We start from the raw sequence: 21,003 nt of genomic DNA on the forward strand, positions 1-21,003 counted from the left end.
CTTTTTAATTATGATTTTTCCGGTTCGGTTCGAGTATAACCATTAAAAGCCCCACCACGTTTAAACATACCGATTGCGAGTCTCTCTCCACTGTTGACGAACTTAACTTCGACGAGTCTCCGGCGAAACAGGCGACTGAGGTGAGTCTCTTCTATCTCCGACTAAATTACACAGGCGAGCTTCTCTCTTTTTCTCTTCTGTATACGGTTGAGTCTAAGATGATGGTTATGTTATTGAATCAAAGCTCTCTGCTTCTCTTTCTCCAGTGAAGTGTTTGTTGCGTAGTAAACTAGGGTTAGGAATTGGGTTAATATTATAATGGTGGGATTTTGTCTTCTCTGTTTCCGACTGAACATATGACCTGTCCGATTTCTATTTTGTATTGCCTGCTACGAGCTCAGTGATTAGACTATTAAGGACAGACCCTTGTTTTGAAGGGTGTTGTTGTTCCCTACAGAGTATTATTCATTGTGCTTTGAAAGTAATGTTTTCTGGTTGGTTCTGATCAGATTGGTGTCATTCTTCTTCTTCCAAAACCATGGTGTTTGGACAAGTAGTAATAGGTCCTCCTGGATCAGGAAAGACCACTTACTGCAATGGCATGTCTCAGTTCCTCCCTCTTATCGGCAGGTTTCATATTCTTTCCTTTTTTCTCTTTTTGGATCAAAGAAAGAAGCTTACTTTTGTAGCTGTATCGTATTAGTTGTTTTCTCTGTCTCTAGCTCTGTGAAATTTACAAAGTTCCAAACTTTAATTTACAAGAGTGATACGATTTGCTTATAGAAATGGATTTGATAGATTATATAACTGGAATTACAAAAGGAACTGAGGATTTTATTAATGGAGCTCCTCCCACTCCCCCTAAAAGACCTCACCAAATACTCGATAACGCTCTCTCACTCTCTCAGACCTTAGATATAGACATAGACTTAAGAAAATACCCTAAACCAACCATGGTTAACTCTCACAACAAACCCTGGTTAAGTTAAACTTAAGTAAATATTATTATGCATTTTCACTGCTTTTATCAAAGAGTTGTTAAATTCCAGAGATTTTGGCTTAGTCATGTTTACTTGGTTGTGAAATGTTGTTGCCCCATCTTTGTCTTGCAAGAGAGATTTTCCAGATTCGTGAGGACTTTTCCGGAAGTATGTTCTCTTAACGTTGAGTTATGTTGTTTTCGGCAGGAAGGTTGCTATTGTTAATTTGGATCCTGCAAACGATGCATTACCGTATCCTTTTTAATACCAAATTATTAAAAAAAATGGTTGAAATTGGCGTATAGCCATGAAATTTTTTCCAGGTGTGTGAGTTGTTTCTTGACATTGATCTTAGTTATGAGTGTGCTGTGAATATCGAAGACCTGATTAAGTTAGAAGATGTTATACTGGAACACTCGCTTGGTCCTAATGGAGGTGAATTTTGCCATCTTGATTCTTCTTTTCGTCTTAATATTTTTTATTTATCTTTGGTCAAGTCAATAACAAAATTTTTAATGACACAGGTCTTGTATATTGTATGGAGTACTTGGAGAAAAACATTGACTGGCTGGAATCGAAATTAAAGCCTCTTCTGAAGGGTTAGCAACACAATAAGTCTCTCCTTTTTTTTTGTTTTTAATGTAATGTCACTTCGTTAAAGTAAAAAAGTTTTTAAACATTTGCAGATCATTACATTCTCTTTGATTTTCCTGGCCAAGTGGAGTTGTTCTTCATTCATAACAGTACCAAGAATGTTCTCACGAAGCTGATAAAATCATTGAACCTCAGAGTATGAGCTGTTCTATTCTTATTACCTACATGCTAAATGAACCTTACTTAAGAGTCTACATATATCTGATGAAGTTTTTTTTGTTCTGCAGTTAACTGCTGTGCAACTAATTGATGCCCATCTATGTAGTGATCCCGGGAACTATGTAAGCGCATTGCTTCTCTCCTTATCCACAATGCTTCATATGGAACTCCCACATGTCAATGTCTTGTCTAAAATCGATCTGATTGGCAGCTACGGGAAGCTAGGTATCTTTTTGCTCTCGTAACATTGATTTTGCAAAAGTATAACATGGACTCACTAACTACCATTTCTGGTGTCATGTAGCTTTTAATTTAGATTTCTATACCGATGTTCAAGACTTGTCATACTTGGAGCACCATCTTGGTCGAGATCCTCGCTCTGCTAAGTACAGGTTTGATCTAAAACATCATCTCAATATACATGGAACGGTTAATCAACTCCCGCTTATATGCACTCTCGATATCTGATTAGTTCGATGGTCTTATTTGCAGAAAACTAACAAAAGAGCTATGTAGTGTCATTGAAGATTACAGTCTTGTAAACTTTACAACCTTGGATATTCAGGTTTAAGATCTCCCTGTGCACCACTCTCTCTCTCTCTCTCTCTCTCTCTCTCTCTCTCTCTCTCTCTCTCTCTCTCTCTCTCTCTCTCTCTCTCTCTCTCTCTCTCTCTCTCTCTCTCTCTCTCTCTCTCTCTCTCTCTCTCTCTCTCTCTCTCTCTCTCTCTCTCTCTCTCTCTCTCTCTCTCTCTCTCTCTCTCTCTCTCTCTCTCTCTCTCTCTCTCTCTCTCTCTCTCTCTCTCTCTCTCTCTCTCTCTCTCTCTCTCTCTCTCTCTCTCTCTCTCTCTCTCTCTCTCTCTCTCTCTCTCTCTCTCTCTCTCTCTCTCTCTCTCTCTCGCTCGCTCTCTCTGCAAGCATCTTATCACTATTTTGTTTTTGTTTTCAGGATAAAGAAAGTGTTGGGGATCTGGTAAAGCTCATTGACAAGAGCAATGGATACATATTTTCCGGGATTGATGCAAGTGTGGTTGAATACAGCAAGATTGCAGTTGGTCAAACTGATTGGGATTATAACAGATATCCTTTTTTATATAAGAATTTTGATTTCTTAACCATTGCTTCTCTTATCAGTAGCTGTGAGTTTAGTTTTAGTTTTAACAAAAGAGTTGTTTCTTTAACGATATAGTCTTCACAGTTGCGGCTGTGCAAGAGAAATACATGAACGACGAGGACACACAAGACTGAGGAAACGAGACAGAGCTTGAAACTTCCAAAGAAGATGAAGAACCTGGTTTAAATCTCTCTGAACCAAACCATGTAACGGTTTGTATGAGCCTTTTTTTGTATTGTTGGGTTCGGTTTTAAGTCTAAACAATCACACAACTTACTGGTTTTGGTTCTATGAATATGCTAATTTTGAGATGAGTAAACTAATCAGAATTAATCACCTTGCTTGCACCTTTTATATCTTCTGCCTATCAAAATTTAGTACTAAGTTACATAATTAGTAGGAGTACTATTTTTTGCTAAATTTTGTCTCACTATTTTTTCCACTTCGTTGATTATTCCGTCTTGGTTAGCTATAAAAATGTCAAGGTGTTGGACTTTTTGAGTTTCTGAATTACAAATCACACGTGCCCATGGCTCCCACATTCTCTAGGAAAACATCTCAAATGTCACTTTTTGGGTCATTTATTCTTGCTCAAAGTATGACGTTATTACAAGGTAAAAGAAAGAGAAAATAATCTTTCAGGTCACAGAATTCAAACTAACAATAAGCAATTCAAACATTGCTTGATTACAAATGCCAATCTATATAAGCTTCAAGGCCAACTCAGCTGTTCCCATTCCCAAATTGGTTCCGTTAATCCTTCAACCAAATCTACATTCATAAAGAGATCAACATTTTGTTCTCCACCTGAAATCGAAGTTTCCGGTGAGCTTTCGGCACGAAACGATGATGTCCCAGCTACTGCAACCTCATTCGTAAGCATTCTCTCTGGCTGCAAAACTCCCACAGGAGGACGTCTATCAAAAGCTCTTGAGCTTCCTGTTGTTACGTAGACACGACATAAACTGAACTCGTGTCTCACCTACAAATATTTCAAGAAATCCAAAAAACAAAAAAGTTAATTAAAAACTTAAATCAAGAATCTTTTCAGTGGAAACTTTTATATATATGCAAGTAAAAGTACCTGAGGAGCTGTGGAAGCGTTGACTGTTTCCTCAACGGCTTTGTACTCGTTCATCTTCCATTTTGTTTTTCTTCCGGTTGGTGCTTTTCCAGTGTAGAAAACCATAGTTTTCTTGACTCCAATCATTCGGTTGTCTTTGGAAAAGACTGGACCAGGTGATCCAGTTGCTTTCCAGTATCCTGAACCAGTGGTTCTACTCGGTCTACCTCCTCTAGCTTCGCGTTCTTGTCTTGGCACGAAGAAGAACCATTGCTCAACGTCTCCTCGACATCTCTCTCCCGACATATCTGCAAGACAGTGTAAGTATATATAATAAACCAACACTACGTACCATATATAGTCATGTGTTCAATCTGAATAATTCTAACTGATATATTTGATCAAACCAAACCCGAACCAATTCAAAACCGACTAAACCGATCGAGAAACGGTTAACTATTTTCTAAAACAAGAAAACCGAACATCAAAATGGAGAAGTTTACGTGCTAGAAAACCTAACTTTTATTATGCCCTAATGACTCTACTTTCATAATGATGAATTCTGATGCAGTAGTTTATAGCGACGACATTAATCTGAGAGAGGTTAACGTAAAACGTACTCGGAAGATGACTAGGCTCGACCTCAAAGACATCAAGAACGGGAATGACTCGGTGTACTGATACATCACTCCTTCCTTCGAGCTGGTTCCGTAGGTAGAACGCAACCAGTTCTTCTTCCGTGGGATAGAAGCGAAACCCAGTTGTAACCTCGTCTGCCATTTCTGTATGATATAGCGAACACATTAATTGCAGCTAGCTGTATTAATTATTAACTTAAATGTCATGGACTCATCGACATTAAATAAGTTGTCGAAGTAGAGATTGGTTTCTCCGAGTGAAAGGAGAAAAGTTCTCTACGCGTTTTTCTATTTTTCTATTTTTTAACTCACTGTACGAGAGATTGGGAACGACAACGATGTTCTTTTTTGTGTGTGTGGGTTTAATTACTTTCGTTATTGTGTTTACTGTTTAGTAAACTTTTTACGAGCCACGTACGTCGACGTACGTGTATTGAACAAGTCAAGCCTTCGTCTTGACGTCAAGTTTCGGTCTCTTTTCCTTAGTTTCTATCTTTTTTTGGGCTCGTAAAAAGTATTTTTTTTCTTTTCTTTAATTTGGGCTTACCAATTTTAGAAAATAGTATTTTTTTTAAGCAAACTCAGATTAGTCATACTTTCTAGGGTTAGAGAAGATATATTTCTACGTAATATTATAAAAGTATGATTGTTAAAGAAGAACCTATATTTGACCTAACAAAAAAAAACGAACTATTTTGGGAGGTATGTAGTTGTAAAATTGAAGTACATGTAACAATTCTCTTTAGAAATTTCATATAACACTTAATTTATTTACATATACAGACTTAAATATATATATATATATATATATATATATATATAACATGTTCAAAGAGATGAAGAAGACTTGGCTGTGGGGTATTTTCGTTAATTCATGACATAAGTTCGGCCATTTGCAAGTTAGTTATCTTGGTATTATCTTATAGTTGCAAATTACTTTCCATAATTTAATCATCGAGTATGATTACACTACATGACCTTTTACATACCGTGATACTTTGTACCACAGATCCCAAAATCAAATGAAGTGTACATTTTGGAGATATTTGAATGTAACTGTATTGATATTTTAGCTTTTTTTTTTTTCCTTCGTGCACAACTCACCCATGTATATACTACTAGATTGTGACACCGATATAATCATTAGACTATATGCCCCATGTTTCAAGAGATTCGGAAAATTTCCACGTCACATATTTCACAGTTAATTACAAGATGATGATAAATTTGTGTATAACTTTTTTAGTTTAAGAGTAGGAGCTTCCCATATCAACTAGCTTTGTGGTACTCCAAGTAAACTGATATTTCAATTTTTTTTAAAAAACCATATAACGAATTAAGTGTTCGGAATTCTAGATATGGAACCCATGTACCAGTTCGGAGAATAAAGGACACGAAGGTGAGGTTCGTCTCCATGACTAAGGGGGACACCAAGGTCAGGTGAGCATCACTAGTATTGAATTTAATAGGGAACATAGTAATATATAGTTTAGGGCCTTAGGGGTCATCTAACCTGTCACTAGGGGTCTCTCTTAAATTACTAATATAAACCAATATACAGTAGTTAGATAATCGCCGTCATGGGTTGTTAGGTGCACGGGGTCCCCATCAAATAATTCGCTTTTAAGTGTTGTTGCGACCTTGATTAATCCCAACTTATACTTAAGAAACGAGTCAACTCGAGACTTTTCCTAAATGAGGTTGCTTCTATTAATATAGAATTGTCAAAATGCAATTAAAAACAAGTTAATTTGGCAGACTACCACTTTTGTCATTTAATTTTGTTTGGTTCGGGAAAAGGTGCAGGTGCTCGCTCGATCAGTAGGTAGACAGAAGCACCGACTCATGGGTTAAAATGCTACGCACGAGCCACTTACGAGTTACGACAAGTACCACAAATTAATATACATTCACGGATATAAAGAATCAATAAAGAAGAACCCAAAACCAAAAGATTTATCAACATACAAAACTTGGTGAATGTATATTAATCATTTATGACTGTTTCGGTTTTTGTAGATCAATATTGTATTTGCTAAGTGAACACCTTGCAACGACGAGTATAAGTTTTAGTTTATCTTTAGTGTTTTACTTAGAAAATTTATTATTTTTAGTTTTATATAGTTAATTTGTAAGTTTTGTATATCAAAACTAGAATTATAAAATATGGTGGAAGTTTTGACAACCCGTAGACTTTTTTTATTTTTTCGTCAACCCGTAGACTTCTTTAGTTTTTTTCTTAAGGAAAAGTCTAAGGAAGAAAGAAAACAAATCGATCGATGGAGCCATCAGCCACAGATAATTACAAGAAAGAATTAAATCTCCGCTTTTATTTCTTAATGACGACAGAATTGTCATCGTACTAATAATTTTTGAGGTGTCTTTTCTTGTGGCTAACGTAGATTTGAGACTTGGTCCGTTCTACCCTAATACGAATTAGCTACGTAACGATTTACTGTTTCTAGAGCTTTTGTGTCTCATTTATAACACGTGTGATTATTAATAAAAATATTGGTGTGTGTGTCCTATTAACGTGTGATATTAGTTATACTGTACATTATAATCATGTTTTCTGCAAATTGTCTGATTTTCTTCGATCATAAAATATTTATTTTTGTGAAATTGTGACCGACTTATCACATTCACCATATATATATTTTAATCCATTTCACGAATAGTTTTTTCTTACACAATCACATAGTTATGAATATTTTTTCGTATACCAGTATTAATACTCTTTATCAAAATATATCTTAGAACTTCAATAACATCCTCAAAATTTTGAAATTTGTGTATATTAATTAGCACGGATCATTACTTAGTTCAGATTAATAATGTTTTTGTTTGTAAATTTTTTCCCTACTAATTCGTTAATATTATTTTGATATGATATTTTCTTTGAGAGAAGAAAAAACTAAAGTAAAAAAAATAATATAAGTCAAACACATACTATCAAAAATAAATATAAAAGGATTTAAATATATTTCTTACTTTATATAAAAACTGTCTACATGAGGAGTTTTCTATAATAAATTGAGTGAGCGTGGGTTTTTTTTGCCAATAACGAATTTTCATTAAAAGTGTGAGCCGTAGGTAACTACAAAAAATGATAGTAACAGTTTAGCAAAAATAAAAACAAAAATCAAACATTTTTTTAACACAGAATATAAAAAAGGACAATAAACAATCATTTTTTGGTATATGTTTTATCTTTTTCTTGTTATATGAGAAAATGTCAAACAGGATTAAAATAACAATTAGCTTATCGCAAGACCTGTATATGTGTTACAGTTTCTGCCTTTATATGTTTCATCTTTTGGCGACAAGTAATCATCATTTCTAGGAAATATGTTTATCTTACTCCAGACGACCTGAGGACACAAAAGAAGACTATCATCTATTGACTTGATAAATTTTAAACACACTTTATAAAAATAAACAAATTGGTAACATTCAAATGCATCATTCAGCATTTGGGCTTTTAAATACAACATCAACCTCATCTCTGGGCCTCTGTTACGATCATTTTTCATTTAGACTCCTACAAAAAACAAAAACAAAAACTTCATTCTGGTACACAGTTACACACGTTTACATTTGGTTATCATGAATCGACAGCCAAAAAACCTTTTCACTACACGTTCTGCGGTGACTCTGAAAATAATATTTGTGTTACAAAAACTGATTATTTTACTTTTTTTAATTTGTACAAATACAAAAATTTAGTTAATTATTCACAATATTATCAAAAAAAAAACATAGTTTAATATGACGACATTCCCTATATATTAATATTTAAACATTTTTAAAAAAATGTTGATGTGTCGTCGTCAAAGAGCTCAAAGCATATTTTAACAAATAATTCTCACTAATTATACTAATTACATCTATGCCACTAGATGTAAATCAAAATTCATTACATAAATTAAAACTATTTGTAGCCATTTAATTTGGTCCATACAAATTTCTCTACCACATTAGAATTCTTTTCTACATTCAAATATTCCACGTGTGAATTTACACTAAATAATCACAATTTGAATAATAATAAAAAATTAGATACATATTTTGTTTTATACAAACAAATCTCAGATCTCAAATAATAATTTTACTCATAATAATTTTATTTGAATCGATTTATCTGCACTGTGTGCATGTTGTTTACCTAGTTATATTTTTTGAGGTTTGGCTTTAATATACTAACTTCTTTTTATGTGGCCAAGAACAAAATTTGAATGTATCTTATTTCCATATTTTGTTATTACTTCAAAATTATTCTTCATGGATCATAAAACTATATCTAACTTCTTCATCATGATGATAAAAATTTCTTGCCATTGGTAGAACTAGATTGTAGAAGGGTTAGAGTAGTTGTAAATAAAAACTCGGCCAAATGATTGAGCAACGAAAGCATGATTTTAACTACAAAACCGCATAAAGAAGCTTTTACATTTTGATCTTGCGGAATAAAGGGATAAAATCCTGTGAGAAATCGCAAAAATTATTGCTCTTCTTCATGCTTATCTTTTTCAGTTTCTTCCTCTAATTCGTCATGGTCGTCGTCCTCAGGTTGAACCAACTTCAACTTGAGTCGACCATCTTCACGGCTGGCTCGTAGAAACTCTCTCCTTGGAATCCTAACTTCTTCCAACACAAGCCTCCCTTCTTTTCTATACGTCTTGAAGCTCATCCTCGTCATCGCCGGAGGATACTCTCTCCGTTCCTTCCCTCGTGGTTCCCACTCTTCTCCATAGCTGCTTCCCTCATCTTTACCCTTCACTTGAATCATCTCGCCATCAACTTCTTCTTCTCCTTTACCGTTGACTTTTTCGTCTTCCAAGCCGTAATAGCTCTCTGACCCTAGACCTTCAGTACACAGCTGTAGACTGCTGTTCTCGGTCGAGTTTTTCTCGTAAGAAGAATGGGATGTTTCCCTGAAATGAAGCTCACCGAATATCTCTGTATACGGCGGTGGCGTTTCGTCGTGGTGGTGGGTAGTGACGTGGAGCCCTTTGCTTGGGTTCCAAGGTGAAGTAGAGGAGAGAGTATCAAGAAGCGACTTTGTAGAGTTGTTTTGTCTTGGGTTCTCGAATATTCGGTGAAAGCTTCCATAGGCAGCCATTGTTATGGAGACAGGAAGAAGAGACTTAAGAATTTGCTCTCCTCTATGTTTTTCTTTTTGTTGGTTTGAGGTTGTGAGAAAGAGAGAGAGAGAGAGAGAGAGAGAGAGAGAAAGAAAAGAGGACACGAGGTGAGCATGAAGGAGAAGATGGTATTGTCAAATATATATTCTTTAGGGGGCAAATTAATTACTCGAATAAATTGATAAATGTTTTGTTATATCCAAATATTCAAATGGTTACTCGAATGATGGTTAAACATGCATATATTAATTTGTTGACAATATATATATTTTTCAATTTGACGATGGTGATGAATGATGACAATGTTCTAGTTGATTCTGTGACTTTGATAATAATAGTATTTAGGTTTAGTTGCTGCCTACCAACAAAAGCAACTTCAAAGTAAAGGAATTAATATTACTCGTCCTAATTAGTCATCTAGACCGAGTACTTTATTATATATGTTTTTACCTATTATTAATATCATATGACATGCATGTTCCATTTTATTATGCATGCATTACACATTTACATTAGGAAGTATCTTAAAATTAATCATGTAAATAATTCAACATCCATTAATTTATCTCAGGTTAACTCATATATATATATATATATATTGACATTTAGAATGTAAATGATATAGCATGACAGACGATGTATGCATTTATAATTTCATAGGTTGGTTCGGTAAATTATTAAATACACATAAATCACATTTCCATTCCTCTGTTACACTGTAACTGTAAATGCTACTTATTAATTATTATACTTCAATAAATCAAGATTTCTTTTAGTGAAAGAATGAGGAGAATGGAATAAAGAGGAGCGACCAAGTGGTGCCAATTTTGGTGGCTATAATTTTTTTGGGCACGGCGAAATAATTTTATACGGACAACTTATATATTCTTTATATTATGGAATCATACCACTATTCATTTCTCTTTTCAAATTTTGTTGGATTTGATTTTTCCTTAAAACATTGCATATTTTAAAAATATATACAAATAGCTGAAACTATTATCTTTAAACTGAGGATCTTTTATATTTCTTTTTTTTTAAAGAATGTAAAATTGTATTCAACCAAAAAAACGTTTTTACAATAAATGCTATAATTAAAATATCCTATAATTTATCATAACTTAAGTGGGAATGGAGGATCGAGCGTAAGCTCTTGTGGAGAACCAGAGTTGCAGGCCTTCATCGTAGCGGTGATTGTGTAATCCAAAGATTGAGCTGAGACGATTACGTACGATTTTGTCAAGGAGCTTGATAAGTCGAGCTTGCGGGGAAGGATCCTCACCATGTCGCCTAGCATTCTTCTCCCGCCACATATGATAAACAGTTGCCTGGAAGACATACTTGAGGATGAAACGTGGAAGAGAGGGTAGAACTGAGGAGGTAAGCAGTGGGAGCAAAGAACTCCAATCCGTTGAGTAGTGAATCAATAACAGAGATTGTGTGAGGTCTTGCCAAATAGCCGCAGAGTAAGGGCAAGAGAAAAAAAGATGATCCCTTGTCTCTTCTGCGCCAGAACAGAGGACACATGTTGTATGTTGCCCCGAGGACCAGTGTTTTATGCGATCGCCAGTATCTAACCGGTTATGAATTGCAAGCCAGAGCGTAACTGAATACTTGGGGGTGGAATATGAATACCAAACTCCTTTGTACCAGTCAGCCCTGACGTGTGATCCGCGAACATTATGCCAAGTGTGTCTAGAGGAGAAGGTCTTGGAGAACCGATCTCCTTGAGATCGCCATAATGGGGTATCTGCAGTATTTTGTTGTCGCGTTGGGCGGCGACGAAGAGCCTGAAGGGAATTTTCGATGTCATTTAAGACAGGAAGCCGATGGTGTCGAGACCTATGTGTGCTCATGGCCTCCTGAACTGTTGCCTCTTGCATAATCCCCAGGTCTACAAACCCTCTCGAGCCCAGTATGTCAAATAAACAGCCCAATGGTGACCAGACATCATACCAGAAGGATGTTGAAGCTCCATTATTAACCTACACCTTATACAAAGTTTTGCCACTTCCCGGTATTTGAGAAGTTTCTTCCACATCCAGGATCCGACCGTTGAACCAACATTTACCAACCAGAAAGATTCCTTTGGTATGAGATATGTCCAAATCCATTTCACCCAGAGAGTGTCTTGTTTTGAGAGAATCCTCCAGATTAACTTTAAGCAACTGACCTTATTAGCATCAACTAGGGATTTCAGACCCAAACCTCCCTCTTGCTTCGGTTTGCAAATATCTGTCCAAGCTATCTTTGCCTTCTTGGGATTGAGATTCGGTCCTGACCACAAGAACGCTGCACATAATTTCTCAATTTCTCGGAGACACCTTGCTGGTAAGCGATAAGCTGATAACCAAAAGTTTGTTACACTCATAAGAACAGAGGAAATGAGAGTGAGACGACCAGCATAGGAGAGTGATCAAGCAGTCCATGAACTAATTTTTTTTCCGAACTTTGTCCAAGAGTGGAGCATAGTCAGTTGCAGTCATTCGCTTGGTAAGTAGCGGGAGGCCTAAATATCGGACAGGTAAGTTCCCTGTTGCAAACGGAAAACTTGCAGAGATTTGATCACGTTGTTGGTTCGTCATTCCAGCTAGGTAGAGGGTGGACTTTTCCAAACTAATGCGTAGCCCCGACTGACCCGCAAACTCCTGAAAGATCTCTATGATCCCCTCAACCGACCGCTGTTGACCATCCACAAAAACCATCAAGTCATCCAAAAAACAGAGGTGGGTGAGACCTATGTTCTTTCACTTATGATGATAGCCAATACGCTCACTCACTGCGGCTTTATCAATCAGGTGGGATAAGACGTTCATACAGATAACGAACAGGTATGGAGAGAGGGCACAACCTTGCCGCAGTCCACGATAACTATTGAAAAAACCTGCCAATTCACCATTCACTTGAACAGAGAAGGTAGCTGTCGAAATGCAGAGCCGAATCCAGTGAATAAACTGATCTGGAAAGTGCAGAGCCTCTAGAGTGTTCAACAAGAAACCCCATTGGACCGAATCAAAAGCCTTTGAAATATCTATTTTCATCGCGCAGCGAGATGATATAGAGTCCTTATTATAGTCCTTAATAACCTTTGTTGCCAACAATACATTCTCCATCAGCAAACGCTCTTTGACAAATGCAGATTGATTCTGTGAAATAACCCGCGGGAGCAGACTCTTAAGACGGTTGGCCAATAACTTAGAGATCATCTTATACAACACATTGCAGCAAGAAATTGGTCTGTTGTCTCTCATTTCGGTAGCATCGTCTTTCTTTGGTATAAGTGCAAGAATAGTAGTGTTTACACCCTTAGAGAGAAAACCTTTAAGAAAGAAAGACTGCACCGCTGCAATCACATCAGAGCCAATGATCGACCAAGAAGCTTTGAAGAACTCACTAGTATATCCATTGGGCCCCGGTGATTTATAATTTGGCATCGCAAAAACAATCTGTTGGATCTCATCAGCAGTAGCCGGCTTGGTAAGCATCACTCGATCCTCCTCTTAGCACCGGAAGGGTAAGAGGTTCTGTAGCTCCTCCACTGACAGTCCCACAAAGTCAGTAGGTTGTTGATTAAGAAAATCTTTGAAGAATCGCTCTGCTTCACCCTTTATCTCGGCACTAGTTTGCAGTATTTCCCCATTTGGACCACACAGCTCACGAATAGAGTTCTGCATNAACCAGCATAGGAGAGTGATCAAGCAGTCCATGAACTAATTTTTTTTCCGAACTTTGTCCAAGAGTGGAGCATAGTCAGTTGCAGTCATTCGCTTGGTAAGTAGCGGGAGGCCTAAATATCGGACANTCACAGAGAATACGCATTTGTCTCCTCTTCAACCGCTTGTGGAGTCGGACTAGCCAGAGTTGCAATTTGCTTTTGACAAAGAGTCTCATGAGCCTCACGTGTCCGTTTTGATAGATCACCAAACTTCTCTTTACCCAAAGAACGCAAGCTTGGTTTTAAGTCTTTTAGCTTCTTAGAGAGGCGATGCATAACAGACGTAGAAGGGAATAGTGGGACCATGCCATGCCAATGGTTGGCAATAACCTCATGAAATTGTGGAAGTTTAGCCATAGCATTAACGAATTTGAAAGGTCTGCGACCACCCGTTGCAACTGCCTCCAGGACAATGCGACCTCTGGCATGATCAGAACAACCGCCAGCCTCAAAAACACTATAAGAATGTGGAAAGCAATCTCCCCAATGCTCATTAATTAAAACACGATCCAACTTCTTACAAATCAGACCCTCATCTCTCTTGTTGCACCAAGTATATAGTGGACCATGATGTCCTAAATCCGTGAGTGAACAATGTCGCACCACGTCTTGAAAATCACGCATCCCCAACGTATTAAACTGCAGGTGACCATGGTTAGAGTGTTCTCCACTCTCCAATATCTCATTAAAATCACCACAAAGCATCCAAGGTTTATTTCAAAACAATGGAGAGTCATGATGACATCGTATCTCATCCCAGAGAATCCTCCTCTCCTCTGAAGAATTTAACGCATAGACAAAGGAGCAAAAGAACTCCTCTGTTCTACCCTCCAACTGAACCGAACATGTAATCACTTGACCACTCTTGAAAACAGGAGTAAGCCTCACAGTATCTCGCCAAACCACCCATATACGACCCAAAGGATGCGACTCATAATTACACAAAGAAGACCAACCTTTAAAAACAGAGGAAACTATCCTGGCTGCACGACTTTCCTTGACTCGCGTCTCGAGTAGGCAACCAAACTGCAGAGAACTACTATTTACCCAACTACTAATTATGGAATGTTTAGAAGTTTTGTTTTGACCACGAACATTCCAGAAGAAACTTGACATATTAAAGGTTGCGATTGGGACCCTTCTTTGTCATAGCAGACGGGATCCGTGAGGTAAGATTCTTAGGGTCTGGGATGACCTTATGCTGAGTCTTTGAGGCACGTGGAAGGGATTGACGTATACTTTGAGAGTCCGCAGTCACCACCGTATCAGAAACTGCAGACTTATCCAAATCCTTGGGCACAATTTCACCTGCTTCCTCTCCCTCCTCGACTTCCCCGGTTTCTTCCTCCATTAGAACCAAAAAACGAGAAGGAGAGACAAGACTATCAGTCTCCTCCTGTGCAAGCACACGCGAACGACTTGTGTTAGCTGGAGAGACTTCTTGCCAACCAGCCTCTGTGAATACTTGATCCTGTGACATAGAGACCACAGCAGCAGGGCTCTGTATCTGCAAGAGTGGATCAGGGACAACCCGTGATTCTTCTGTAGCAACCTGTTTTTCAACTCGTGGAACAACCCTTGCGGGAACGAAATCTGAACTAAGAACTGGCGGCATTGAAGAAGAATTCTCTGCTGCAGCTTTCTGTTGTAAGCAAACGTCAGCCAAATGACCCCATTTAGAACAGGTTGCACATCGAGGTGGCAACCATGGATATTTGTATTCGACCACTGCATCTAAACCTTTAGCTGATTTAAACCGGAACGACGTAGGCAGATCCTTTGTCAAATCAACCTCCACAAACACCTTAACTACTTCAAAACTTTTACATAACTCTGTTTCCAGATGTAAACGCTTAGGCACCCCCACCGGACTTGAGAGAAAACTAAGACCCTCCCATGAAAACATCTTGTGCGGGACATTTTTCAAAGTCACCTACATAGGCAAAGTCTTAATTTCAGGTTGAGCATCCTCAATTACCGGAGACCATTTAGAGACTAGCATAGGCATATTAACAATGTTCCACATCCCACGACGAAGAACCCGAGAACGTACCGTGCTATCCCTAATTCTGAACTTGATCGTATTGGCGTTAACCTCATAGGCATCAATCTTGACTGTTTTATCTCCTAGGGGCCAAATTTTATTTACAATGACGTGAACTTTGGCAACGTGAGGAGCTGTAGAGGGAAATCTACCAATAATCAGATCGTCCCACAGAGGGATAGAGGCATCAAGAATCGCATTAGGAACTTGGACAACATGGTCCCCATCAACAACAGAAACACTGAAATCATGCTGGTGCAAACTTGGTCGATTAGTAACGATGGCAGAGTACGAAGGCTTTGGAGAAGATGGTGAAGAGGTCTGAGAAGGAGGAAGAATCAGCTCCTCCGGAGCCGACATCACAAAAGGAACGGCGGCTGGAGCCACCGAGAACGTTTGAGTAGGGCTTACGCAAGGAAATCCTAAATCGCCTTTGGAATCGTCTGTCCACGTCAGCTTTTTAGTCTCTCAATCTCCCCCAATTTTATTGTTTTCTTCAAGAAGAAAGTTGCAATTCTTGTTTAGAGATTTTAGGTTGCGAGGTCTAGGGTTAGAAATGGTCGTGAAAATTACTATTCCTTGTGAGAATTGGGGAAATTATTCTGTGAGGTTTGATTTTAAAGTCGTTCTGTGAGGTTTATGCGAGTCCTAGGGTTAGAAATGGTCCTTGTGAGAATTGGGGTAATTGGAGGATCTTGTGTCTCACTCTTATGATTGTCTCAACACAATTATATGCAGGTCGAGTAATCTGAGAAGCCTGAGACTTAAAAGGTGCTCTTATATAACAGACGATGGATTTGTGGAAGCAGTTGTGAAGCTTCCACTGCTTGAAGACCTCGAGGTGTCATACGGCTCATTGCTAGGAGAGTCTCTGAAAGTTATAGGCTAGTCTTGCCCGAATATGAAGACATTGAAGCTAAACAGGCATCCTCAAAAAGAGAATGACGATGACGCTCTAGCGATCGCTGAAACAATGCCTGGACTTCTCCATCTCCAGATGTTTGGGAACGGGTTATCAGACACCGGGTTAAACGCCATTCTTGAAAATTGTCCAAACCTGGAGCATCTTGATTTACGCAGGTGTTTCAATGTTAACCTTGTTGGTGATCTGCAGAAACGGTGTTGTGAGAGGGTCAAAGTTGTGAGACACCCTAATGATTCGACTCATGATTACCCATTTGATGCTTCGTTTATTGACATGGGTTCATCGGATAATGAATATCCTTATGGCTTCTCTGATATTGATCTGATGTCGGATCATGAGTATGACGATTTCTATGNCGGACTTGGTGTAGTTGTGCTAATAGGTCGTGATGTCTGTTAATGTGGAATGGTCGGTCGTCTCCTTAAACCCGTTTCAGCATGGGCTGGATATTCATCGTTACACCACGATAAAATATGTAACCAGGTATATATGCGCACATAGTGGAAGTTTGATTGGAGAATTTCAAATATACTATTTTTAATATTTACTTTCAAATGTTGTTCATTTTCAGTTATATTGTTTTTAATAGAGTTTTATAAAAAAAATTGAAAGGATTTACAAAAATGATTATAAAATCTAGTTCTTAATTATTATTTTACAAGGTTTTAAGAGATTTTTTTTTTTTAAATGATTTGGAGGTCCAACCACCGTACTTGTTGGCTTATTGCCATGATTCAACGATAGATATTTTTTTTAAATATTTTTGGTAGATGATTTGTTTTTGAAATAGGTTACTGTAAAGATATTTTTCAATTTATCTTCACATATCGAGATTTTGTTACTTATATATTTACACATATATTGGTTTAATAATAAAATGATAAGTTCTTTTCATGTATTTCTTTAGGGGAAAAACAAAAACAACGGGACATGAATTTGTGATGTGTGACGAACGTCTCCATAACAGTGGTCCGTGGAGCCCTGTCCGAATCTATNACATCAAGAATCGCATTAGGAACTTGGACAACATGGTCCCCATCAACAACAGAAACACTGAAATCATGCTGGTGCAAACTTGGTCGATTAGTAATGATGGCAGAGTACGAAGGCTTTGGAGAAGATGGTGAAGAGGTCTGAGAAGGAGGAAGAATCAGCTCCTCCAGAGCCGACATCACAAAAGGAACGGCGGCCGGAGCCACCGAAAACGTTTGAGTAGGGCTTACGCAAGGAAACCCTGAATCGCTTTTGGAATTGCCTGTCCACGTCAGCTTCGAGATCTTGAGGACCACTTATGTTTCAGTGCTTTTATTATTAAGGTGTTGATGGGAATTAAAAATAAAATAAAAAATAGAGGGAAAGAATCAAAGAATAGGTGAAGTGTATATTTAGGCTATACGTGGAAGTTTTCTACAGAACAACATTTTATTTTTCTGGACAAAATAAATATTGAATGTCCAGTGGTGGCAAACCACGACAGATTCGATATATATATATAGTTGAGTCGATGTGATTGGTTAGGCCGTGGGAGCCTCGTGATCCTCAACCACATAATCTAATATCACGATATTCTCATATAACCAGGTGTTATGGCCGGAGACTAGCTAAACACATACTGTAGATCACAAATATACAACATAACCGTCTTGAATGAATGAATATCAATAAATGTATCGGTCACTTTACTATAGATTATTTCAAGATATTTAAATTGTACACGAGTTTAAATTCATACACTATCACGACAATAAATAAAACATTATAGCGGACTTGGTGTAGTTGTGCTAATAGGTCGTGATGTCTGTTAATGTGGAATGGTCGGTCGTCTCCTTAAACCCGTTTCAGCATGGGCTGGATATTCATCGTTACACCACGATAAAATATGTAACCAGGTATATATGCGCACATAGTGGAAGTTTGATTGGAGAATTTCAAATATACTATTTTTAATATTTACTTTCAAATGTTGTTCATTTTCAGTTATATTGTTTTTAATAGAGTTTTATAAAAAAAATTGAAAGGATTTACAAAAATGATTATAAAATCTAGTTCTTAATTATTATTTTACAAGGTTTTAAGAGATTTTTTTTTTTTAAATGATTTGGAGGTCCAACCACCGTACTTGTTGGCTTATTGCCATGATTCAACGATAGATATTTTTTTTAAATATTTTTGGTAGATGATTTGTTTTTGAAATAGGTTACTGTAAAGATATTTTTCAATTTATCTTCACATATCGAGATTTTGTTACTTATATATTTACACATATATTGGTTTAATAATAAAATGATAAGTTCTTTTCATGTATTTCTTTAGGGGAAAAACAAAAACAACGGGACATGAATTTGTGATGTGTGACGAACGTCTCCATAACAGTGGTCCGTGGAGCCCTGTCCGAATCTATCCACCAAACAGATATCACTCACAACTTCACCTTTTCCACTTGGTCAATGACCAACGACATCTTCTTCGTCCTTACCTCATTTATCTATATCTTTATCATATATACTCCCAAACACACNAATGTTCCACATCCCACGACGAAGAACCCGAGAACGTACCGTGCTATCCCTAATTCTGAACTTGATCGTATTGGCGTTAACCTCATAGGCATCAATCTTGACTGTTTTATCTCCTAGGGGCCAAATTTTATTCACAATGACGTGAACTTTGGCAACGTGAGGAGCTGTAGAGGGAAATCTACCAATAATCAGATCGTCCCACAGAGGGATAGAGACATCAAGAATCGCATTAGGAACTTGGACAACATGGTCCCCATCAACAACAGAAACACTGAAATCATGCTGGTGCAAACTTGGTCGATTAGTAATGATGGCAGAGTACGAAGGCTTTGGAGAAGATGGTGAAGAGGTCTGAGAAGGAGGAAGAATCAGCTCCTCCAGAGCCGACATCACAAAAGGAACGGCGGCCGGAGCCACCGAAAACGTTTGAGTAGGGCTTACGCAAGGAAACCCTGAATCGCTTTTGGAATTGCCTGTCCACGTCAGCTTCGAGATCTTGAGGACCACTTATGTTTCAGTGCTTTTATTATTAAGGTGTTGATGGGAATTAAAAATAAAATAAAAAATAGAGGGAAAGAATCAAAGAATAGGTGAAGTGTATATTTAGGCTATACGTGGAAGTTTTCTACAGAACAACATTTTATTTTTCTGGACAAAATAAATATTGAATGTCCAGTGGTGGCAAACCACGACAGATTCGATATATATATATAGTTGAGTCGATGTGATTGGTTAGGCCGTGGGAGCCTCGTGATCCTCAACCACATAATCTAATATCACGATATTCTCATATAACCAGGTGTTATGGCCGGAGACTAGCTAAACACATACTGTAGATCACAAATATACAACATAACCGTCTTGAATGAATGAATATCAATAAATGTATCGGTCACTTTACTATAGATTATTTCAAGATATTTAAATTGTACACGAGTTTAAATTCATACACTATCACGACAATAAATAAAACATTATAGCGGACTTGGTGTAGTTGTGCTAATAGGTCGTGATGTCTGTTAATGTGGAATGGTCGGTCGTCTCCTTAAACCCGTTTCAGCATGGGCTGGATATTCATCGTTACACCACGATAAAATATGTAACCAGGTATATATGCGCACATAGTGGAAGTTTGATTGGAGAATTTCAAATATACTATTTTTAATATTTACTTTCAAATGTTGTTCATTTTCAGTTATATTGTTTTTAATAGAGTTTTATAAAAAAAATTGAAAGGATTTACAAAAATGATTATAAAATCTAGTTCTTAATTATTATTTTACAAGGTTTTAAGAGATTTTTTTTTTTTAAATGATTTGGAGGTCCAACCACCGTACTTGTTGGCTTATTGCCATGATTCAACGATAGATATTTTTTTTAAATATTTTTGGTAGATGATTTGTTTTTGAAATAGGTTACTGTAAAGATATTTTTCAATTTATCTTCACATATCGAGATTTTGTTACTTATATATTTACACATATATTGGTTTAATAATAAAATGATAAGTTCTTTTCATGTATTTCTTTAGGGGAAAAACAAAAACAACGGGACATGAATTTGTGATGTGTGACGAACGTCTCCATAACAGTGGTCCGTGGAGCCCTGTCCGAATCTATCCACCAAACAGATATCACTCACAACTTCACCTTTTCCACTTGGTCAATGACCAACGACATCTTCTTCGTCCTTACCTCATTTATCTATATCTTTATCATATATACTCCCAAACACACGTAGACAATATAAAGTTTTTTCCTTTTTTTTTGCGAATAATTATTCTATACGAATTATATTATCAACGTCCACAAAAAATATGGTTTAATCGTCAGCGACTGATGGGATACCCAATCGATAGAATGGAGCCTTGATGTCTCCTAGTACGTATTGGAGCATTTTGCTCCTCGTAAGATTTATTATAGCCATTAAGAATATCACTTGAAGACCAAAAGAATCTTACTCGTGAACGTTTCGGAAAGTTGATTTAACGTTTGGTAAACTTTTTTTTAATATAGCTTAAGCTTTATAAATATTTTTTAATAATTAACTTT

At 37.2% G+C, this 21,003-nt stretch overlaps 5 protein-coding genes across 6 annotated transcripts; 2 read left to right on the forward strand and 3 right to left on the reverse strand.

Annotated features, from left to right (window-relative positions):
• Positions 34-3,254, forward strand: LOC104706524 (GPN-loop GTPase 2). Of its 2 annotated transcripts, none has more exons than XM_010422723.2 (11): positions 34-140; positions 510-630; positions 1,188-1,232; positions 1,336-1,415; positions 1,505-1,579; positions 1,667-1,770; positions 1,862-2,018; positions 2,098-2,185; positions 2,286-2,358; positions 2,740-2,870; positions 2,987-3,254. In XM_010422723.2, the coding sequence occupies exons 2-11, from the start codon at positions 539-541 to the stop codon at positions 3,036-3,038; spliced, it is 897 nt and encodes a 298-aa protein (XP_010421025.1). In that variant the 5' UTR covers positions 34-140; positions 510-538; the 3' UTR covers positions 3,039-3,254. The 2 variants fall into 2 exon arrangements, with proteins under 2 accessions (XP_010421025.1, XP_010421026.1); XM_010422724.2 differs by having other exon boundaries at positions 62-174.
• On the reverse strand, positions 3,489-4,774 carry LOC104706526 (NAC domain-containing protein 90-like). Its single transcript, XM_010422725.1, has 3 exons — positions 4,588-4,774; positions 3,989-4,275; positions 3,489-3,886 (listed from the first exon to the last, which is right to left on the reverse strand). The coding sequence occupies exons 1-3, from the start codon at positions 4,769-4,771 to the stop codon at positions 3,617-3,619; spliced, it is 741 nt and encodes a 246-aa protein (XP_010421027.1). The 5' UTR covers positions 4,772-4,774; the 3' UTR covers positions 3,489-3,616.
• On the reverse strand, positions 8,979-9,843 carry LOC104706527 (protein FANTASTIC FOUR 3-like). Its single transcript, XM_010422726.2, has one exon. The coding sequence runs from the start codon at positions 9,725-9,727 to the stop codon at positions 9,107-9,109; it is 621 nt and encodes a 206-aa protein (XP_010421028.1). The 5' UTR covers positions 9,728-9,843; the 3' UTR covers positions 8,979-9,106.
• LOC104709279 lies at positions 13,552-14,088 on the reverse strand. The gene has a single exon (XM_010425920.1). It carries the CDS (start codon positions 14,086-14,088, stop codon positions 13,552-13,554), a length of 537 nt encoding a protein of 178 aa, XP_010424222.1.
• On the forward strand, positions 15,709-16,832 carry LOC104709280 (F-box protein SKIP19-like). The gene has a single exon (XM_019228684.1). The coding sequence runs from the start codon at positions 16,410-16,412 to the stop codon at positions 16,830-16,832; it is 423 nt and encodes a 140-aa protein (XP_019084229.1). The 5' UTR covers positions 15,709-16,409.

Source organism: Camelina sativa, chromosome 8 (assembly GCF_000633955.1).
Source record: "Camelina sativa cultivar DH55 chromosome 8, Cs, whole genome shotgun sequence".
NCBI classification, from domain to species: domain Eukaryota; kingdom Viridiplantae; phylum Streptophyta; class Magnoliopsida; order Brassicales; family Brassicaceae; genus Camelina; species Camelina sativa.

Excerpts from the sequence above, each read along its gene's own strand:
- LOC104706524 (XM_010422723.2), top strand. The coding sequence starts at position 539 with ATGGTGTTTGGACAAGTAGTAATAGGTCCTCCTGGATCAGGAAAGACC. Across the intron at positions 1,233-1,335 it reads CCTGCAAACGATGCATTACC|TTATGAGTGTGCTGTGAATA; the intron begins GTATCCTTTTTA and ends CATTGATCTTAG. Across the intron at positions 2,359-2,739 it reads TTACAACCTTGGATATTCAG|GATAAAGAAAGTGTTGGGGA; the intron begins GTTTAAGATCTC and ends TTTTGTTTTCAG.
- LOC104706526 (XM_010422725.1), bottom strand. The coding sequence starts at position 4,771 with ATGTGTTCGCTATATCATACAGAAATGGCAGACGAGGTTACAACTGGG. Across the intron at positions 4,276-4,587 it reads CGAGCCTAGTCATCTTCCGA|ATATGTCGGGAGAGAGATGT; the intron begins GTACGTTTTACG and ends ACTGTCTTGCAG. Across the intron at positions 3,887-3,988 it reads ACGCTTCCACAGCTCCTCAG|GTGAGACACGAGTTCAGTTT; the intron begins GTACTTTTACTT and ends AAATATTTGTAG.
- LOC104706527 (XM_010422726.2), bottom strand. The coding sequence starts at position 9,727 with ATGGCTGCCTATGGAAGCTTTCACCGAATATTCGAGAACCCAAGACAA.
- LOC104709279 (XM_010425920.1), bottom strand. The coding sequence starts at position 14,088 with ATGCGTGATTTTCAAGACGTGGTGCGACATTGTTCACTCACGGATTTA.